This window comes from Cinclus cinclus, chromosome 14 (assembly GCF_963662255.1).
Source record: "Cinclus cinclus chromosome 14, bCinCin1.1, whole genome shotgun sequence".
NCBI lineage: Eukaryota > Metazoa > Chordata > Aves > Passeriformes > Cinclidae > Cinclus > Cinclus cinclus.
In genome coordinates this window covers 15,006,180-15,026,228 of record NC_085059.1, presented here as the reverse complement: position 1 = coordinate 15,026,228, position 20,049 = coordinate 15,006,180, and the positions used below count along the sequence as shown (strand labels likewise).

The window sequence follows — 20,049 nt, the reverse complement described above, 5'->3', positions numbered from 1 at the left end:
GAGAAATGGAGTTTCTCCAGTCAGGCACTGCTACCCTAGACTGGCCACTGTGCCCCCCACTCTACTCCCCTTATCCCTGGCCAACAAGCAGGCTGCAGGTTTTCAAAGCATTTATTTGGTAGTTCTGTGGTGGGTGGTGAGGGGCTGGCCAGCCCTGAGCGGGAGAGCAGCACGTCTGTGTGCCAGGACCACGGGCAGCCTGAATGCACTGAAGAGCTGCTCCGTGCTCGGCACGGTCAGGCCAGGCCCGCCCCAGGCGGGGGCTTTCGGGCTGAGCCTTCATGGAGAAGTGGTCTCCTGCTCCAGGAACTGCTGGCCCCTTCATCCTCCCACTGCCCAGGATGGTGGAGTGGAGGGGGTTGAGCTGGAGGCCAAGAGATGTCACCACCAGGGGTGGAGGTGGGACAGGGGGATATTGGAAGTATCCCACTGCAATTGCTGAGGTCTCTGCCACGAGGTTGCCCAGCCCAGCATCCTGACTGGGGAGTGAGAGAGACAGGAGCAATGGAGGGGACAGTGCATGATTCCTGCTGCTGTGGGATATCTGGGGAGGGAATGGGATGGAAGCAGCTGGAGGGACGCTGGCCCTCATGCCACCAGCTTGAGGCTCTACTGGTCCTGCTGTTCCTCATGGTTCTGCTGCCGTAGCCTCAGGTAGTTCAGGATGTCATTCTTCACAACGGCAATGTTGGTGCGATGGTACCAGCGCATGACGGGCACGCCCTCAGGGCTCACTAGGAACTTCTCGAAGTTCCACTTAATGTCATGGTTCCTCAGAGGCTCCCAGAAGAGCTTGTTTGGGTTCCCAAACTCCTCCGCCACTGGCGGGCAGGCGTTCTGCAATGGGGAGGCAGTGCATCACTGCACTGCCCCTCCAAAAAGGAAGCTTGAGTGCATCCCCCTCATCTTCCCTTGCCATAGCACCCACCTTCAGAAAGGTGAAGATCTTCTGCTCCTTGGCCCCATTCACATCCCCTTTCTGGAACAGCTGGAAGTTCGGAACAAAGCCATTTCCTGGCCGGACGTACCTACAAGGCAGGGAGGGGAAGAGGATGTTGTGCAATGGACAGCTCTGGGTGCTTGCAAAGGGGGGATGAAATCACACCAAACCCTTTGTCAGGGGTCCGCAGCCAGCAGCAGCTGCAGCCTAGGGTCCCACCATGTGCTTCTGATTCCAGCCCAGGCAGGGGAGTGAGGTGTCCCACGGCCCCCACCACAGTACTCACTTCAGTGCAGGGAGGATCTCTGAGTTCTGGCCGGGTTCCTGCTTCCCGAACTGGTTGGAAGGGAAGCCAAGGACCACAACCCCCTGGTTTCTCAGCTCATCTTGTAGTGCATTCAGTTCTGCATGCAAGGAGAGCCAGAAGTGGGTTAGTAGAGGACTGGGCACACCTGCCCACCTGCACTTACCCCCTGGGCCAATCCCAGTCATGCCAGATCCTGGGGATCAGGCGTTAACCCTTTCCCTAGCTCCCTGAAGCAGAAAGGAGCATGGTGACGTGCCAAAGGCTGCACTCCTGGGCCCTGCCCTGACCCCGAAGTCCCCGTGCCCCCCAGGACCCTTACCAACATACTGCAGGGTCAGTCCTCAGTATGTGGCTACGTTGACAAAGAGCACTGTCTTCCCTCTGTATGTCTCAAAGGGGATGTACTCGTCCCCATCGAGAGTCAAGGCCCCGTAGCTGTAGATGGTGCCCTTCACCGAGTGGTAGCAGTCCACCTGTGGGGCGAGGAGAATCTCGTGGGAGCCGGCTGGGGCCCGCCGGCCACCCCGCTCCCCATCCCCACGGCTCACAGCGCTATGAGCAGAGCAATGTCCCCTGCAGCTGGCTGCGGGGACAGCTGCCAGCATTGTGTCCCCTGCCCTGAATGTCGCTGGCAGCAGCCACGCCCCGGCAAGCCAAGGTCGCGGTGGTGGGACAGATTGACTGGGGCGTGCGGATGCACAAGGGTCTGGCTGCAGCTGGGGGAACGTTCACCGAACAGGGAGCAGCAGGAAGGCGAGTGGCTGCGAAACAGCCGGAGCACAGGGGGAGGGCAGCACCAGAATCCCGACACTGAGTTCACGTGAGCAGGACATACCACCCCTGGAAGCCCTGGGGAACAGGGGCAGTGCTGGGTGTTCCATGTGGGACGGGGGTCGGGCTGGAGCAGCCTCTCCATCCGCGGCCGCAGGGGTTAAACCCAGAGGAGCCCATCTCCTGTCCCCACCAGGATTCCTAAGCTTAGCCAAGTGCCAGCGAGGGGCTATTTTGGGAGCTGGCAAGAGGTGAAGTCACAGGGGCTGCACTAGAGGAGTGAAGGCTCCGCGATACTCTTGGGTCCCGGTGGCAAGGTGGGGAGGGTGGCTGGGGAGAGTGACAGTGCCCCTGGCCGCTTGGCTGTGGGGACACGGGTTCCACAGCTTCCCAACATGTGGGAACCCTCCCGGACATTGCACGGAAAACGTCTCTGCGCTCTACCACTGAGGAGGTCACTTGGGGGATACATGGCTCTGTCCCACTCTGTCCCCGACCCCAGGACAGCGATTCTTGGACCTTGGCGAGAACTTACGTAAAATCTCCTCGTGATCCAGGTGCCGGAATTGTAGGGGGAAGGAGGGGGATTCACGTGGCTACGGTAGCCCACCCCTGACCCGGAGAATCCTGCAGAGAGCCTTGGGAACAGGCACATCCCCCGGGTGTCACACACTCCCTAAACCCCCCTGAACGCCCCTTGGGGGTGTCCCCCTCCTCTTACCTTCTCCCTCTCCTCACTTCGCCCCAGCTGGACGAGTCCAGCCAAGAAAAGAGGCAAAATCCAGTTGCTCCGGGAGCAGCCCCCCATGGCTAGGCGCGGGGTAGGGGGTGCCGGCACTCCGCGACAGCCCGGGGAGAGCGGCGGGGACTAGCGGCCCTTGTCGCCTGCTGTCACCTCCGAGCCTGGCGGCCAAGAAATAGCTGCGGGGCTGCGAGGGGGGAGCCAATGGCCGGGGTGGGGGGGGCCGGGCCGGAGCCGTGTTAACCGTGTGGGCTCTGGGACGGACACACGGACGGACACCGCCCGGGGGTGGCACCACGGTGTGGCAGTGACCCGGGGCACCCACGGGGACACGGGGCAGCAGCATGTGCCCAGGGTTTATGCAACGTGATACCCGAGCCGGGATTAAACCCGCAAGGTGGAGGGAGAGATACCGGGGGGCAAGAGGGAAAGAGGTGACGGCGGATGGAGAGGGGCCAGGGAGGCAGAGGGGACGAGGGGCAGAGGTGTTGCAGGGGAGAGGTGCCCCATCCTGTGCAGGCCACCCAGTCACGGTGACATGTGCCCCCCAAGTGGGGTGTTTGCACCCGAGGAGCAGGGTCCAAACCCCCCATCAGCAGCCTCGGGGAGGCTGGGCTGGGGTTCGGTGCGTGCCCCCCCAGTGGCTGCTCAGGCTGGGCTGGGCAAGGTTAATCCCACTCCTCTCCTTTGGGCCCGGTAAATAAAGGTGCTGCTAGAGGCAGCAGTGGAGGAGAATCCTTCCTGCCAGGGGCTGTTCTGCAGCTCCTATGCTGTTGGCTCCATGGGGACCCTGCTGGGGTCAATGGCAGGACACTGCTGTCCCTTAGCCCTTGGTGTCCCCAGGGACAGGAGTTTCCAAGGTCCTGTTTGCTTAACCAAGGAATGTGAACATTTACCCTGGGCTGTCTCCAAGGAAAATATCAGTGGTGAGGTGTAAATTCCCTGAAATCCCTCAACAGAATTATTCAGTGGGAGTATTAATAGTCTGGAGGGGAGCTGGGGGAATTGTGGTTTTGGGGGGAGGCTGGCCTGGTGTGGAGGAGAGGATGGGGTGGCAGTGGGTGAGCCCTGGGGGGACCATGAGTGCCAGCATGAGGTTTGGCTTTACTAGAAAGCAGGGTCAGCCCTGCCACGATGCTGTCACTAAGCCAGCTGCTGGAGATGCCACCAAGGAAGGGGAGTGTGGCCATGGGTTAAGAGGAAGCTGGGACCAACTCCCAATCTGTGTTCTGCACCAGAAGGAACACCATGTTCTGGGAAAGGCTGATGTTGCGAAGCTCCAAGTGCAGCCTCAGCTAGCGTGGGAGGGCTGGGGGTTGGGTACATCTCCCAAGCACACAGAGAAGCCAAGGAGCAGGGTCTCTCTGTCACTGGCAGCATATCCCAAAGCTTTCAACCTGCATTGCTACTAGGTTAATGTCTTAGCCCTGCCCTGCCTGCACCCCAAACAGTGTGGGGTTCTCCTCCGGGTCCAGGCAAACCCTCAGGATGCTCACCCACTGCCTGGGGACTGCACAGGGCCAATCACAACATGCCACGAGCCAGGCCAGTCACAGGAGAGCTCCGATTGACTCTCACATATATGGCTGTGGCTCCTTGCCAAAACCTATCAGAGCCAATATCTGGGGTTTTACCCTTCCCACCACTCCTAGGCTCTAGAGGGATTTGAAGCCATGGGGCTGCAGCTCCTGGTGTGCATGCTGCCTGCACATCTCTGCATCCTGCAGCCAACAAGGACCACTGTGTACCCAGTGCTGTGTTCCCAGCACAGCTCACACTTCTGACCCTGACCAGGGCTTGAGCCACCTCCTGCAACACAGCTGGGACAGACCTGGGGAGCTGCTCAGGACTGTCCTCCCTGCCCCACTATTTCCTAGCACAGGAACAGTCATCCACATCTATCTATAGTGGTGTGTGGCATAGTGTGGCTATGTCCCTTCCACGTGTCCCTGATGCCTGCCAAGAGCAGTGAAATCTGAGTCACTCCTGAACTCAGTTTTCATAAAACCAAAACAAAAATAAGGGACCTGTTTATCCAAGTCCCATCTCCTTAGATCCCAGTGCCAAATCAGCCTTGGTGGAGTTTGGGAATGGGGAAGGAGTTAATGAGACCCAGCTGATGGGACTCCCTCTCTGCCACTGAGCTTCTATGGCACCCCAGGCATGTCACCCAGTGTCCCCAACATGCTGTGCCATGCTGGAGGCTGCATGGGACAGCCAAGGGGCCCAGGGGTTCCACCAAGATTGTGCTGCTCCACCCTGCAGGACTGGAGTCCCCCACCCTAAAAAGTACCCATGCAGGGCAGGCTGACCCTCGCATGAACCTTCCTGCTCAGTTGTTTTTTCCACCAGAGCCGGATGGGAGCCAGCTCCCGCCTGCTGCAGATGTTTGGCAAAAGTCCGGGGCGGGAGGCCGAGCGCCTCCAGCTTCCTGGCTGCCATGCTGCCGCTGCCACCAGCCTCCCCGACTGTCCCCTGAGCCACATGCAGGGGCTGCAGAGACCTTGTGCCAGGCTGCAGGGCCCCAGCTGAGCAAAGGAAATGTGAAAGCAGCGGTGGGGACCATCTCAGGCTGCCTGCTGGGCTTATCTGAGAGCTGACCGAGGAGTATTTTCATGCAGAGAGACAGGGATGGTGTCAGCTGTGTGGCAGGACAGTGGCAGGGAGCTTGGGCAGCAGCAAGCAGCATTACCCTGGCTAGCAGCAGTGCAGCTTCCCTCTGGCCACCTGGCCTGGCATCACTCCCAGGGCCACCTCTGAACCTAAGTATGAAATGGGAAGCAAAAGCAAAACAAGCTCTGCCAGGTGAGAGGCCCCAGTTCTCTGAGCACCAGGCTTCTCCAGGCTGCCAGCCTGCAGCTTGCCCAGCCCTCACTGCTCTGCCCCAGCCCATGTGCTCCCACATAGTGCCCTGGTTCAGCAGCAGCCTCCCTGCTGGGCATGGTGCCCAGCACTGTTTGAAGTAGGGATCCCCCTTCTCTAGTGCCCCTGCAGCCCCCAGGCTATGTCCTCTGCCCCCTCCAGCACTGGCACCCCTTCCTTCTCCAGGGCAAGATTTACTCCCTGTAGAAATGCCCCTGGCTCATTGTCCCCCCATTCCCCCTGCAAAGGGAGGCTGCCTAGAAGCAAGGTGAGAGCCAGCATCCTGCATGCCCTTCTCCCTTCTGGGACTGTCCCATCTGCTTCCCCCAGCAGCAGCCCCCACAGGCCAGCAGCCAGCTCCTGCCACATGCCAGCATCTCCAGGGAAGCATCCCAGTGAATGCTGAATCACTTCAGTGCCAGCATCACCCTGCCTGCTACAGCGTCACCGCAGCAGGACCTGCTTCTCAACAGAAAGGCATTTTTCCTTGGCAAAACTCCATGCAAACAGTTCCTCCAAGCTCCAGCACTGTTCAGGCACTGAAACCAGGGCCACAGGGGGATTTGGTTGTATCACTCCATCCTGGAGGAGGAATTTCCACCTTGACAGTGTTGGAAATCCAGTTTAAATCCATTCTCCGCCATCTTAATGTTTTAAAAAATGTCATGGTTTCTCTCTGCTTTACCTCTGTTACCATTTAGCTCCATGTTTGTTGTTACGAGCAAACCCATCTTTCCAAGCCTTTCCTGGAAATGTTTGCCATGGGTTTGAAACTTCCCAGAAAATTCATACCAACAAAAGAAATCTCCCACTTCCTTCTGCTGCTCTTGACAGGGGGAATGCAGAGGTGGGAACAGCCATCATGTATGGTTCTATGGATGGGAGGGGAGGTGTTCCATGTTTTTCCTCGTGTTTTGCTCCAAACCAGGCTTCCTTCCCAAATCATTCCAATGTTTGTGGTTTCTTCACTATTCCTTTCATAGCAAAGCTGCTCAGCTCTTATTCCTGGTTCTGCTGGCCATCTCCACAGTGTCCCCAGGCAAGCAGTGCTGGGGTGGAGCATGGGGGAGAGCAGAGCCAGGGCTGCTCCCACCCTGCACATCTGTAATGTTCTCCAGCTGTTGCTGAACCATGCCAGGAATGGAGAGATGGAGGAAGAAAAACAGGAAAATAAGTGGTTATTTGCCTCAAACTCTGAAACTTGAGAGGGGAAGGGAGAGTTGACAGCACAAAACAGAAATAGGTTTTTTGGCTGGGCAAGGAATAAGTGTCTGCTTCCTCCCAGCACAACCACAGCCAGGGGCTCCAGTGCAGGCACTTCTGTTCCCAAGGGTCTGCATCCCTATGCTAGGGTCCCTCCCCAAGGTAGAATGTCTTTGCCCAAGGTCCTACTTTTCTGGGAGCCTCCTGCCTGTCTGGCCCTACCACCCAAAACAAGCCCAAATCTGGTTAGTGGATCAAGCCACAGAGGGATGGCATAGAGGGTTTTCAACACTGCAGGGCTGGTTGCACGGAAAACAGGATTTAAACAATTTCCACCAGTGTCACAGCAGTGTTTCCCCACATCCATGACTGATTCATCCTGTCAACTTCGTGATCTTACTTGCTGTGAGACACCAAAACACCTTTTCAGCCCCAGGGCTCCTGTCACACTGACCCAGCAAGAGGCTGGTTTGAGGGATGTGGTGCTGGTCACTAGAGTGTAAGAAAAACAGCCAGAATGACTGTCAGGAAATCCTAAGGGATCCTTCCTACCCACTGTGTCCAGACTGAAGTTTGCCCTCTTGGAGCATGGGGCTGGGCTGGCAATGAGACTCCTGCTGGTCTCCAAGGCCAGCTAGAAGCCCAAGGAACCTTTATGCAAGGCAGTGCAGGAGGTCAGAGCAGGGAGGGTTTCTGAAGAGGGTGCAAAGTACCCCAGATCCTGCAGAGCCAGACACCACCCATAGTGTGGACAGAGCTGCACGACACACTAAAATCTATTTATTTCATAACAAAGGGCAGTACAAGAGCTTACATGATCCCTTGCCACTGCCTGGGCACAAACCCGCTCCTCCCACTTTACCTGCCCAGGTGAGGCATGCACAGGCTCCCCAGCAGGGCTGGTGTGCTGGGCAAACAGAGGGAGCTCTCACCACCAGCAGTGGGGAATGCAGCCAGCGTGCACACAAGAGGGCTGGCAGAACTGCACACAATCCTCTGCCCCACAAGACCCAGAGGAACCAGGAGCCCTGCAGGATTTTCCTACCATTGCTGCAGATGATGGACTGAGGAGAAGCCGGTGCCGGCTGCACGTCTGCTGTGCAGCCAGCTCTGTCACGGATGCTTTTAGCCAAGCACTAAACGCACAACCAGAAGCCCCATCCATCTTGCTTTGACTCTTTTGTCCCCAAACACCTTGACAGCTGGGACTCCAAAGAAGATATAACTTGGTCAGGCATTTCCACTCCTTGCTGCTTGCCTGGGAGGACACAGTGTCACCGGTGAAGGCGAGAGCAGCCTGCCTCCCTCATGGGAGTGAGATATTTCCAGCTGAGACATGTCCACAAAGTCACACCTCTCCCCACTGCTGCCCATGCTGTCATTTCCCTCTTTGTCCCCATGAGGTCGGTGGGCAAAATGAGCAGTGGGTAGCCAGTGAGAGCCACGTACAGCAGCAGGTCTGGGTGCTGGCCCACCCCAGCTCCTGCCCACGCTCCAGCTCTCAGAGTGCCCCGTGGAGGTCCGTGGCACAGGGTCCCATGGCTGTAGCCCCCAGCCCAGCGAGCTGGCCGTCCCCCACTGCCCATGGCTCAGACGATGCCGTTGCGTGTCGGGTGCGTTCGTACTCGGTAGATGATGACAGCAGTGGCTGGGCACAGCACCAGCGCCGTCATGATGAGGATGGTGGCCAGGATGATCAGGACGATGACCCAGATATCCAGGATGTGCTTGGGGAGGTCGGTAGGATTCGTGAGGTGAGGGAGGTCCATCCTGCAAGGGCAAGGCAGAAGGGTGGTGGGGCAGCCCCCTCCAACCCTCTCATAGCCAGAGTCCCCCCCAGTCCTCTGCTGCTCTCTCCGGGGACACCCCTGTGCCCAGGTTCTTGCTTTCATCTTGGGCTCCTTCGAGAGCCTTTGCTAAAGGCTCCTTCAATTGCCTGCAGGATTTACAGGATGCTTTGAAGACACAGGATAAAACCCGAGGGGAAAAGTTCCCTATTAATGGCTACTGTTTGTTACAGGAACTGATAAAGGAAAGCCACAACCGAGTGTCCCGCTGGTCGCTCACCACTCTGTCATCCCGTGGGGAAACGGTGGGGTCAGGTCAGCAAGGAGCACCCCCGGTTTTGGGGAGCCTCGTGTGTCCCCCCCACCCGCACCTCGTGCTGAGTCACCGAGTTATCCATCAGCTGAAGGGGACGGAGGGGCCGGGGACCCCTCCACGGGGACCGCGGCTGTGCCCCCGTCCTGCTCCGGCACCTCGGGGGTGCGGGACACAACTGCCGTGGGGGAGAGGCGGCAGCTGCCCGTGCCCTGTTTGTGCCCTGCCCGTGCCACTGCCGTCCTGCCTGCCCGCATTCCCTTACCTACGGCGCTGCCAAAATCCGGCACCCGCTCCGAATCCGGCTCCAGCTCCTGCCTGAAGCCACAGCAGCGGCAGATCCCGCCGAGGGAGACAGACTCCGCCTGGCCCCGCCCGGCCCGGCCCGGCCCGGCCCGCGGAGGACGGCAGGGGAGGAGGAGAAGTAGAAGGGGATAGAAGGAAAGGGAAGGAAGGAAAGGCAAGGCAGGGGAAGACGTTTTTTCTACACCAGGATAAAATAAGAACACGCTCCCTCTCATCCCACCCAGAATGGAGCTTCACTGGGTTTGACCCTCTAGAGCTGAGCCTGAAAGTCTCGGGGAGGGACGTGGGGACATTTCACTGCATAATCCTTAAAAAGGGGTCCTCCCTAGCCAGTCCCCCTCCTACCTCAGCAGGGCTCACGGGCACCCACTTGTCCCCGAGGGCAAGTCAGGGCAAGACCCAGAGCCTCCATTGCCACCCGCAGCGAGGTGCCCGCAGTCCCCAGGGATCCGGACAGGGTGATTTACAGAGGCAGGGGCAGAGAGCATCGCCAGGGAGGGGACAGACCTCAGCCCGTCGGCTGGGAACAGTGTTTCTGCTGCCCAGTGGAATATTCCACTCCTCATCACAGTTGGTGATGCTGAATGGCAAAAGCAAGATGGGATGCTCCGACTTTCCTTCTGGGACATGAGCCCAGCGTCAGTCATGGTGAGAGCTCCACTTTCCCTCCCGCCTTTTCCCAGGGAAACCTGTGGGATTTCTGGTGGTGGAAAGCCCTACCACATGCTCTAAAGACGGCCCGGCACTCCCTGGAGACACAGCTCTGCCGAGAGCAGTGCAGAGACAGCCTCCTCCCTGCCCTCCCAGCAGCGCTCCCCTGCAGCTGCTGCAGGCGGATAAAAAGCATGAGGGGTTCTTATCACGGCCAGCGGCAGATCCTCATGGACAGGGCTTTCCTGTGGAGCTGCAAGCAGCAGGCAATGGGCAGGGACTGGCTCCAGGCACTGCGTGGGGACGGAATCCGGGATGAGCATGGGCGATTCATGCCCCATGCCCGGCTGGAAGCGCTGTTTGTTTGGGGTATCCAGCAGCAAACTGGGAGAGGCTTGCTGATGCGAGCTCTGCCCTCTGTGTACACAGCAGAGCATCCACAGACCTCGTGCTTTCCTGCTGATCCCACCCACGGGAATGTTCATTCTTGTCAGGATCTTGCCTGAGTGCACGTGTGACTGAAGAGAAACCACCTTTGGGTGGTGAAAGGATCACCCCGCTGCTCTGCTCTGCTGAGACACACCAGGAGCTGCATCCATCTCTGGGCCCTCAGCGTAAGAAGGACACGGAACTGCTGGGGTGACTCCAGAGGAGGCCATGGAGATGTTTCAAGGACTGAGCCCCTGCGCTCTGGAGCCAGGCTGGGAAAACTGGGGATGTCCACCTAGAGAAGGCAAGGCACAAGGGAGAGATCAGAGGCCCTTCCACAGCCAAAAGGGGCACTGAGAGAGCTGGAGAGAGACTTAGGACAAGGGCTCGGGGTGACAGAATAAGATGCAACTGCTTCCCACTGCCAGAGGGAGTGACAGATGGGACATTGGGAAGAAATCCCTCGCTGTGAGGGTGGTGAGGCACTGGCACAGAGCACCCGGGCTGCCCCAGACCTCCGGGATGCACAGAAAGCGTCCGTGCCCATGGCAGGGGTGGCACCTGGTGGCACCGGCTGCAACTGAAGCTCCGTCCCGGCGCCCGTCGTGCCCCGCAGGGTCACGTGGTCAGCCCGGCGCGGTGACGTCAGGCAGCGACAGAGCCCGCCCGCTCGCAAGATGGCGTCGCTGCTGCAGTCGGAGCGGGTGCTGTACCTGGTGCGCGGCGAGAAGGAGCTGCGGGCGCCGCTGCCGCAGCTGTACTTCTGCCGCTACTGCAGCGAGCTCCGCTCGCTCGAGTGCGTCTCGCACGAGGTAACGGCGGTGCGGTCGCGTCGCAGCCGCAAAGGGGGCGGGACAGGGCGTGGCGGTGCTGTCTCTGCGCGCAGCGATTGGGTCGTTCTCCCGCCTCTCACTCTCTTCCTATTGGTTATTGGCGCGACTGGCAGGTGGGCGCAGCGCGGCACGGAGCGCGGGGATTGGTCGAGAGTGACTGCTCGGGCGGTGCTGCGTGTTGGATTGGCTGTCCGCGGTTGGCCGTCGGCGGGGCTCCGGATTTGATTGGCTGAGGCGAGCGCAGAGGGGCGGCTTCTCGTCATGGTGGACGTCCCCCCTCGAGCGGCCCCGGCCGGTGGAGCGGGGACCCGAAAACCTCGGTGGGGCCCGACCGGGCCCGCGGAGACCTCTCACCCCTCGGTGGGAGCCGATCCTTGAGTCTGGAACCCCCTTCACACATCGGGCCAGGCCGACCCCCAGACACACCCCCCTCCCTGTTACAGGCAGGCTACGATGATTTCGGGGCGGGGGGGGGCGGAAGGTTGGCTTAATAAATTATCATATAAAAATTGCTGAGATTGGTTTTGTGGAAGCCTGGTTGAAATAAATAATTGTGATCGATTTGGAAAGCCTTGAAAGAATGACTGTGCAGCCCAGATAACAGATGGGGCATGTTTAAGGAAATGTTAAGGGCTCTGAAGAGTGGATTTGTGACATGGCTGTATCCGTCATGAATTCACTGTGGTGTGAGCAGTGCAGTCATTGTGCGTGGCCACGCTTAAGAATCAGTTTGAATTCCTGTTCAAGAAGAGGCCCCCAGTCTTGCTGGTGTTGTTTTAATTGATAAAATTCTCTGGGACAGCAGAGAGTTATAAAGCATCGTGAAATGTGCACGTATCTGACCAGTGTAAGCGCGAGGACATTATGAATTTGTTTGTAACAAGAAAATAAAATATTAAAACTGTGGTTCCCGCTGAAGGTGAGATTCTGGTAATTGCTAGAGGTCAACACTCAGTGGATCTTTTCCCATTTACAAGGTGGAGTAGCTTAATCCATTCTGACTTAAGAAACCTTGTAATTTATATTATTGAAGATCAGAATCTGGCTGAGACAGGGTAATGTTTTGCATACCAAAAAGCGTGTTAAGCCATCCCTGGCTTCAGCAGGGTGGTGCAAGACACAAGTCCTTGTTGGATCACGTGGCAGTTTGGAGGTCTTTGTTCAAATGTGTGCCAAGTAAGGTGTGTGATGTGACTGTGTCTTTTTCAGGTAGACTGAGGCTACTGCCCGAGCTGCCAGGAAAACGGGACTATAGCACCATCTGGAGCCAGATGAAGGTGACACCGTGCTCCATTGCATTGCAGGGATGCCTGGCTGGGAGGTAGGCGACTGAACAGCAGGCATGGAGGGGAGAGGACCCTATCATATCTATGACCCTGGTGGGGGGTCAGAGGAGAATGGATCCACGGCCTTGGAGCAGCTGGTGGAGGAGAACGCCCGGCTGAAGGAGAAGATGCAAGGGATCAAATCTATCGGTAACTGCTGCATGCCAGGGGGATGAGATTTGCCTTTGGGGCAGCCCAGCCTGTGCCCATAAAGCCAGGGCTTTCTTGTTTGGCTGAGGAAGGGTGCTGGTAGAAGCTGGGGGTCTTGGCACTGGGGCAGCAGCAAAGCTGGCCCTGTTTTGCAGGGTTGAGAAGGGTGTCCAGGCTTTTACACAGGACGATGCAGAGGAACTGGGGTAAGACAAGCAGACCTACCAGAATGGACCAGGGTGTCAGTAGAGAGGACAGTGTCAGGAGCTGGGATTTTTAGTCTTGGTGCAGATGGGAATAGCTCAGGTGCAAAAGAGCCCAAGGATGGAGATGCCTCAATTGGTGTCAGCGATTTGAGAGTCTGTCCTGCTCAGGCTGCCAAGGGGCACAGGGAATACATGGGCTGCTACCATGTCCTTCTCCACCTGGGGACTTGGTATGCCATATCCAACAGCTGGGAATCAGACCTTTACGAAGGTGACACAGTTTTTCAGCGTACTGAAAAGTGCTGCAGAGTGTGTTTGTGCTGGCCCAGCTCCCCACCACAGCCGTGGGTGGGACATGAAGTTGATACATCCCAAGAGGAAGTTTGCAATGCTCCTTGAACTGGTCTGACCATACTCGATCCCCTCCCCATTCCCAGGATGTGGAGCAGCCACTGAACGAGGATGCCAACCTGCTGCCCCAGCTGCAGCAGCTGGAGAACACGCTGAGTGGCTGTGCCAAGGAGGCCAGCAAGGAGCAGGTCTTTGTGCGCATGGGCTACATGGCCTCCGAGCTCAAGCGCTTGGCCTCCAAGGTGCACAAGAATGAGCAGAGAACGTCATTCCTGCAGGTGAGCGAGGGCTGGCCTGGCACTTGATGGAGATTTTCCCCCTTCTATTTTTTTTCCCAGCTAACCCCTCCTGCCCATCGTGAGGTGGACACCCACCCACCTCCTTAGTGTGGCGTGGTGGGATGTGTGTGACCCAGGGCAGGCCATGGTCCTCACGTTGGCAGTGTTCACCCTGCAGACGCTGTGTGAGACGCTGCACAGTGAGAACAAGGAGCTGCGCACCAAGCTGGAGCATGACCTGGAGCAGAGAAACCAGGCTCTGGAGAAGCTCAGGTGAGGGTGGGCTGTGTGGATGGGGACAGGGCTGCTCTGGAAGCTTCTTCCTGCTGACCCATCCTTCCTGTGGTTCCACAGGTGTGAGAACCAGGAGCTCCGGAGGATGGTGACGCTGAGCAGCCAGGACGCTGGGAAGAGGGAAGCTGCGGAGCAGCAGCAGCAGGTGAGGAGGCAGCATCTCCTTGGAGAGGGCCGGGAAGGAGGCAGGGAGCCCGCTGCCACATCAGCAAAGATGGCCTCATTTAGTGGAGCCCCCAGTTTGTCCCAGTAGGACCAGCAGGAGTGCTCAGGGTCTCAAGGGGATGGGGGAGGCAGTGGGAGGGGAACTGGCTTGAGTTTAGCCAGCCTTGGGCAGAGCCTCCACAAAAGCCCTGAGGGTCCCCCCCGTGCGCGTCCAGCAGAGCGGGGCCATGGTGGAGAAGGCGCGAGGCAGAGAAGAGCTGGAAGCCAAGGAAAAGAAGGTGAAGATCCTGGAGCACCAGCGCAGGGAGGTGAGGACCAGGCTGGGAGGGAGGCACCACTAAGGAGGTGGGGAGTGGGCAGAGGAGCCCCAGGGCTGGGATGGGACTGACAGACTGGGCAGGGCTTGAGAGCTGCAGGGGAGCACTGCTGGAGCTGGGATGTCCATCCAGCTGGTTGCCAAAGTGCTTTCACGACAGGAGTCTGCTGGAGACCACCACAGCTGGTTAGTAGCAGGATTTTGGCTCCTGTTCAGGCATCCCTCTCTCCCTGCAGTTGCTGGAGGTGAACAAACAATGGGATCAGCATTTCCGCTCCATGAAGCAGAAGTACGAGCAGAAGGTAGGGCTGGGTGCCTGAGGGGGGGAACATTGCTGCTGGGTGCTGGCTGTGGGGACCCAGAGGAAATGGTGGAGGGAGGCTGGGGACTGCCTGTAGCTCCTTTCCCCCCGCTTTGGGTCTTTCCAGGCCAACGCCCCCACTCACTCCCTCCTGGCAGGTCACAGATCTACACCAGGAGCTGGCTGAGGCCCGCAGGGCAGTGACCGAGCTGGAGTCAGAGCGGGAGCAAAAGCAACGGGATTTTGACCGCAAGCTGCTCCTGGCCAAGTCCCGGATTGAAACAGAGGAGGCAAGTCCCTTGGGAAGGGTGACAGGGAGCTGCTAGTCCTGTCACCCTGCTCTGGCTGATCTCCTCCCCACCCGGGTTCCTGCAGGCAGAGAAGGAGAGGCTGGCCATGGAGGTGAGGGACCTGCAGCAGAGGATGCGGTTCCTGCAGGAGCAGCTGGCTCCAGTCACCAGGCAGTGGGAATACCAGGAAAAGGAGATCCAGAGGCTGAACAAGGTGGGGCCCAGGGCACACCCCCTCACTTCAAAATGTCTTTAATGTTCTCCAGTCTCTTGACCTCTCTCAAATCCACAACTGACCACTCTTGCCCAGGCAGGGACTTGTGCCAGACTCACCACTTGTATGAGGCCCAGCACATCCCTCTGGGCTCTGAGGAAGGGGGCGATCAAGGAGGGTCTATTGTCCTCCCTGCCCGTGCCCAGTTCTACCCACTTCCCACTCTGAGTGCATGTCCAGGGTCCTTCAGTGACATCTTGGGCACTGAATTTGCTCTGACCCTGGTCCCTCCTCTTCCTCTCTAGGCACTAGAAGAGGCCCTGAATGTCCAAGCCTCTCCACCACCCATCTTTGCCATGGAGCCAGCAGGGAAGCTGCCACAGCAGGAGCTGCTGACCCAGAATGAGCTACTCAAGCAGCAGGTAGGGCAGGACACAGAGCCACTGAGGACAGGGAAGGAAATACGTGGCCTGAATCTGTACAGCAAAGAGCCCTGCGTGGCAGCAGCAGCCCAGCAGCTGGGCAGGTGTCAGTGCTGGGGTGGTGGGGCTTGGGGACCCAACTCAGCGTCCTCCAGGCAATCATCTTGAAGGACCACAGCCATGGTTCATGGTGCCAGCCCACATGCCTGGGGCATGGCTAGTGGAGTCAAGAATGGCAGCACAGTGATGGGGTTGCTTAGGGGAGGTGTCTTCCCAGCCTGCCCCATGTACCAGTACCAGTACAGTCCCCCCATGGCTCACCCCATGTACCACGGCTACGACGAGTGGCAGCAGATCCGATACCCGCCAGCCATGCCGGGCGAGCACACGCAAGGACAGAACTTCCACCATTTTCCCCCGGTGAGGCTCTACTTGTACCAGCAGGAGGGGGAGCAGAGGGTGACATGAGGATGGGTCTGTGACTCCCTGCCCTCCAGGGCCACGGAGTCCCAGAGCAGGGATCTGAGCATCTGTGTCCTGTGACTGCTCAGTCCCTTTCTTGCCCTCCTTCTCCTCCTCTCACTGTCAATCAATCACAGAGTGCAGCCTCATGATTCACATCCCAGGAAATTCCCTGTCTCTGTTCCATCTCCTCCCGCAGCCCGAGTACCCCTGGCGCCCACCCTGTGCCATGGCTCGCAGCCAGAACACCCAACCAGTGACTGGGGTGAAACCAGTCCCCAAGGACTTGGGTAAGGCTCAGACCCTCCCTGACAGGGTGCCCATCCTTCACCCTGACATATGGAGCACTTGGCTAAACACATGGGGGAGGGATGGTGGCAAAACTTTCCAGGCAGTGGCCATTCACCCCTGGGTCCCACCTCTCATCAGCTGAGGGGATGATTTTGCCATGGGGTTGGTCCCTGCTGTATCCCTGCCAGCATCCCCACAGCACCTAAAATCAGGCTGAGCCCAAACAGCTTGTGGAGTTATGGCAGCTGGTGCTTAGGTATATCAACCATGTCATGGCTGGCATCCCACTTGTGGGGCTTGTGTGAGCATGAAGAACTGTGCTTATTCTGTGCCACCCCTCTGTTGTGTCTCAGAACAGGCAGATCCCGGATTGCCGTAACGCCAAGGACCGGCCACGCTCCAACACCAGTGGAAGAGGAGTAGGGGGTGTGTGTGTGTGCCCGAGTGTGAGTGTGTCCAGGAGCTTCCTCTGGCTGCCAACGCCTGTGCAAGGACATGTGCTGCACGTGAGGGGCTCAGCAGCGCCTTCCCCCAAGGAAGTCATGAAGGAGGGACTAAAGGTGCCATCATGGTGGCAGCCAGCATGGGGTCAGTTCCATGCGGCCATCCCCTTCCCCACGAGGAGCCAGGCCTGGCATCGTTTTAGACCCGAGCCAGGTCTTCAGAGGGGAGGTCAGTGTTTCCTAGGAGCTGCCCCAGTCCAGAGCCCCTGGAGGAGCAGGTAACAGCAGGGACTCTCCTGGTGGTGGGAGACCCCACAGTCACAGGCAAGTGCTGGCCACAGCCATGGCCTGGCCTGAGGGTGGTTGATGTCTTTGTATTTATTTAAGGACTGAAGTGTGGCTGAGTCTCTCTGTTTTTGTCGTGAAAGCTGCTTCATGTGGGGCAGCCTCTGAGTGGGGAGGAGGAGAGGGAGGGACACCAGGACTGTTGTTCCCCACGTGCTTGCGTATATCCATAGAGACAGACTGAATGCAAGGGGACCCCAACCCTTGCTTGGGGACACCAGGATCTCTTGCCCCAAGTGCGTGCCCCCCACCTCTCTCTGTGTGCTGAGCTTCGCCCCTCACCCTCCTCACTTCTGATCCCCCACCTCTTTCAGGGCAGGGAAGCCCCTGCTCCTACCTCTAGGCCCTTTTGTCCACCTGTCCTCTGCACTCACCCCACAGCCTGTCCACAAATGCTGGGCTCTGATGCTCAGTCCATGTTTGCAGTTACTTTCAGAGAAATGGAGTTTCTCCAGTCAGGCACTGCTACCCTAGACTGGCCACTGTGCCCCCCACTCTACTCCCCTTATCCCTGGCCAACAAGCAGGCTGCAGGTTTTCAAAGCATTTATTTGGTAGTTCTGTGGTGGGTGGTGAGGGGCTGGCCAGCCCTGAGTGGGAGAGCAGCACGTCTGTGTGCCAGGACCACGGGCAGCCTGAATGCACTGAAGAGCTGCTCCGTGCTCGGCACGGTCAGGCCAGGCCCGCCCCAGGCGGGGGCTTTCGGGCTGAGCCTTCATGGAGAAGTGGTCTCCTGCTCCAGGAACTGCTGGCCCCTTCATCCTCCCACTGCCCAGGATGGTGGAGTGGAGGGGGTTGAGCTGGAGGCCAAGAGATGTCACCACCAGGGGTGGAGGTGGGACAGGGGGATATTGGAAGTATCCCACTGCAATTGCTGAGGTCTCTGCCACGAGGTTGCCCAGCCCAGCATCCTGACTGGGGAGTGAGAGAGACAGGAGCAATGGAGGGGACAGTGCATGATTCCTGCTGCTGTGGGATATCTGGGGAGGGAATGGGATGGAAGCAGCTGGAGGGACGCTGGCCCTCATGCCACCAGCTTGAGGCTCTACTGGTCCTGCTGTTCCTCATGGTTCTGCTGCCGTAGCCTCAGGTTGTTCCCCATGGTTCTCCACTTCCTCATGGTTCAGATGTTCCCTATTGTTTGCATTCATCATAGGGGACCCTGCTATAACAAAGGGCTTCCTTGGTGTTTTCCTCAGGTACTCCACGATGTCATTCTTCACTTCAGGGATGCTGGTGCGATGGTGCCAGCGCATGATGGGTACGCCCTCAGGGCTCACTAGGAACTTCTCGAAGTTCCACTTAATGTCATGGTTCCTCAGAGGATCCCAGAAGAGCTTGTTTGGGTTCCCAAAGTCCTCCCCCACTGGTGGACAGGCATTCTGCAATGGGGAGGCAGTGCATCACTGCATTGCCCCTCCAAAAAGGAAGCTTGAGTACATCCCTGTCGTCTTCCCTTGCCATAGCACCCACCTTCAGAAAGGTGAAGATCTTCTGCTCCTTTGCCCCATTCACATCCCTTTTCTGGAAGAGCTGGAAGTTCGGAACAAAGCCATTTCCTGGCCGGACGTACCTACAAGGCAGGGAGGGGAAGAGGATGTTGTGCAATGGACAGCTCTGGGTGCTTGCACAGGGGTGGTGACTGGACCCCCAACCTCTTGTCTGGGGGCCCCAGCCAGCAGCAGCTGCAGTCTAGGCTCCCACCACCTGGCTGGGACCCCAGCCCAGGCAGGGGAGTGAGGTGTCCCACGGCCCCCACCACAGTACTCACTTCAGTGTAGGGAGGATTTCTGAGTCCTTGCCAGGTTCCAGATTCCCAAACTGGTTGGAGGGGAAGCCAAGGACCACAACCCCCTGGTTTCTCAGCTCATCTTGTAGTGCATTCAGTTCTGCATGCAAGGAGAGCCAGAAGTGGGTTAGTAGAGGACTGGGCACACCTGCCCACCTGCACTTACCCCCTGGGCCAATCCCAGTCATGCCAGATCCTGGGGATCAGGCATTAACCCTTGCCCCAGCTCCCTGAAGCAGAAAGGAGCATGGGGACGTGCCAAAGGCTGCACTCCTGGGCCCTGCCCTGACCCCGAAGTCCCCGTGCCCCCCAGGACCCTTACCCTTGTACTGCAGGGTCTGTTCGCAGAATGAGGCTACGTTGACAAAGAGCACTGTCTTCCCGCTGTACCTCTGAAAGGGGGTGTACTCGTCCCCATCGAGGGTCATGGCCCCGTAGCTGTAGATGGTGCCCTTCACCGAGTGGTAGCAGTCCACCTGTGGGGCGAGGAGAATCTCGTGGGAGCCGGCTGGGGCCCGCCGGCCACCCCGCTCCCCATCCCCACGGCTCACAGCGCTATGAGCAGAGCAATGTCCCCTGCAGCTGGCTGCGGGGACAGCTGCCAGCATTGTGTCCCCTGCCCTGAATGTCGCTGGCAGCAGCCACGCCCCGGCAAGCCAAGGTCGCGGTGGTGGGACAGATTGACTGGGGCGTGCGGATGCACAAGGGTCTGGCTGCAGCTGGGGGAACGTTCACCGAACAGGGAGCAGCAGGAAGGCGAGTGGCTGCGAAACAGCCGGAGCACAGGGGGAGGGCAGCACAGGAATCCGCACCCCTGGCCCGGAGAGTCCTGCAGAGAACCTTGGGAACAGGTACATCCCCCGGGTGTCACACACCCCTGAACGCCCCTTGGGGGTGTCCCCCTCCTCTTACCTTCTTTGCCTCCTCACTTCGCCCCAGCTGGACGAGTCCAGCCAAGAAAAGAGGCAAAATCCAGTTGCTCCGGGAGCAGCCCCCCATGGCTAGGCGCGGGGTAGGGGGTGCCGGCACTCCGCGACAGCCCGGGGAGAGCGGCGGGGACTAGCGGCCCTTGTCGCCTGCTGTCACCTCCGAGCCTGGCGGCCAAGAAATAGCTGCGGGGCTGCGAGGGGGGAGCCAATGGCCGGGGTGGGGGGGGCCGGGCCGGAGCCGTGTTAACCGTGTGGGCTCTGGGACGGACACACGGACGGACACCGCCCGGGGGTGGCACCACGGTGTGGCAGTGACCCGGGGCACCCACGGGGAC

The 20,049-nt window shown here is 58.8% G+C and overlaps 4 protein-coding genes across 8 annotated transcripts; 1 reads left to right on the top strand and 3 right to left on the bottom strand.

Moving 5' to 3' along the window:
• Positions 1 to 107: 107 nt before the first annotated feature.
• Positions 108 to 5,639, bottom strand: LOC134049833 (glutathione peroxidase 3-like). Of its 2 annotated transcripts, XM_062502508.1 has the most exons (5): positions 2,740 to 5,639; positions 1,567 to 1,720; positions 1,227 to 1,344; positions 929 to 1,028; positions 108 to 837 (listed from the first exon to the last, which is right to left on the bottom strand). In XM_062502508.1, the coding sequence occupies exons 1-5, from the start codon at positions 2,824 to 2,826 to the stop codon at positions 610 to 612; spliced, it is 687 nt and encodes a 228-aa protein (XP_062358492.1). In that variant the 5' UTR covers positions 2,827 to 5,639; the 3' UTR covers positions 108 to 609. The 2 variants fall into 2 exon arrangements, with proteins under 2 accessions (XP_062358492.1, XP_062358491.1); XM_062502507.1 differs by having other exon boundaries at positions 1,567 to 5,639.
• A 1,895-nt stretch (positions 5,640 to 7,534) lies between these two features.
• On the bottom strand, positions 7,535 to 9,340 carry LOC134049834 (small integral membrane protein 3-like). Its single transcript, XM_062502509.1, has 2 exons — positions 9,191 to 9,340; positions 7,535 to 8,595 (listed from the first exon to the last, which is right to left on the bottom strand). Exon 2 carries the CDS (start codon positions 8,592 to 8,594, stop codon positions 8,415 to 8,417), a length of 180 nt encoding a protein of 59 aa, XP_062358493.1. The 5' UTR covers position 8,595; positions 9,191 to 9,340; the 3' UTR covers positions 7,535 to 8,414.
• Positions 9,341 to 10,993: 1,653 nt separating this feature from the next.
• LOC134049491 (TNFAIP3-interacting protein 1-like) lies at positions 10,994 to 17,051 on the top strand. The gene is made up of 13 exons (XM_062501974.1): positions 10,994 to 11,123; positions 12,449 to 12,619; positions 13,204 to 13,454; positions 13,633 to 13,727; positions 13,809 to 13,893; positions 14,132 to 14,221; positions 14,466 to 14,531; positions 14,689 to 14,824; positions 14,910 to 15,034; positions 15,340 to 15,456; positions 15,625 to 15,876; positions 16,118 to 16,208; positions 16,563 to 17,051. Exons 2-13 carry the CDS (start codon positions 12,487 to 12,489, stop codon positions 16,586 to 16,588), a joined length of 1,467 nt encoding a protein of 488 aa, XP_062357958.1. The 5' UTR covers positions 10,994 to 11,123; positions 12,449 to 12,486; the 3' UTR covers positions 16,589 to 17,051.
• Positions 17,052 to 17,657: 606 nt separating this feature from the next.
• LOC134049456 (glutathione peroxidase 3-like) lies at positions 17,658 to 19,784 on the bottom strand. 4 transcript variants are annotated; one of them, XM_062501915.1, is made up of 6 exons: positions 19,698 to 19,784; positions 19,108 to 19,261; positions 18,768 to 18,885; positions 18,470 to 18,569; positions 18,169 to 18,378; positions 17,658 to 18,071 (listed from the first exon to the last, which is right to left on the bottom strand). In XM_062501915.1, the coding sequence occupies exons 1-6, from the start codon at positions 19,782 to 19,784 to the stop codon at positions 18,042 to 18,044; spliced, it is 699 nt and encodes a 232-aa protein (XP_062357899.1). In that variant the 3' UTR covers positions 17,658 to 18,041. The 4 variants fall into 4 exon arrangements, with proteins under 4 accessions (XP_062357899.1, XP_062357900.1, XP_062357898.1 ...); XM_062501916.1 differs by having other exon boundaries at positions 17,658 to 18,078; positions 18,188 to 18,378; XM_062501914.1 differs by having other exon boundaries at positions 17,658 to 18,378.
• Positions 19,785 to 20,049: the final 265 nt, after the last annotated feature.

Excerpts from the sequence above, each read along its gene's own strand:
- LOC134049834 (XM_062502509.1), bottom strand. The coding sequence starts at position 8,594 with ATGGACCTCCCTCACCTCACGAATCCTACCGACCTCCCCAAGCACATC.
- LOC134049491 (XM_062501974.1), top strand. The coding sequence starts at position 12,487 with ATGGAGGGGAGAGGACCCTATCATATCTATGACCCTGGTGGGGGGTCA. Across the intron at positions 14,532-14,688 it reads AGCAGAAGTACGAGCAGAAG|GTCACAGATCTACACCAGGA; the intron begins GTAGGGCTGGGT and ends CCCTCCTGGCAG. Across the intron at positions 15,457-15,624 it reads ATGAGCTACTCAAGCAGCAG|AGGACCACAGCCATGGTTCA; the intron begins GTAGGGCAGGAC and ends CAATCATCTTGA.
- LOC134049456 (XM_062501913.1), bottom strand. The coding sequence starts at position 19,393 with ATGCTGGCAGCTGTCCCCGCAGCCAGCTGCAGGGGACATTGCTCTGCT. Across the intron at positions 18,886-19,107 it reads ACAGACCCTGCAGTACAAGG|AACTGAATGCACTACAAGAT; the intron begins GTAAGGGTCCTG and ends CCTTGCATGCAG. Across the intron at positions 18,570-18,767 it reads GAAATCCTCCCTACACTGAA|GTACGTCCGGCCAGGAAATG; the intron begins GTGAGTACTGTG and ends CCTGCCTTGTAG.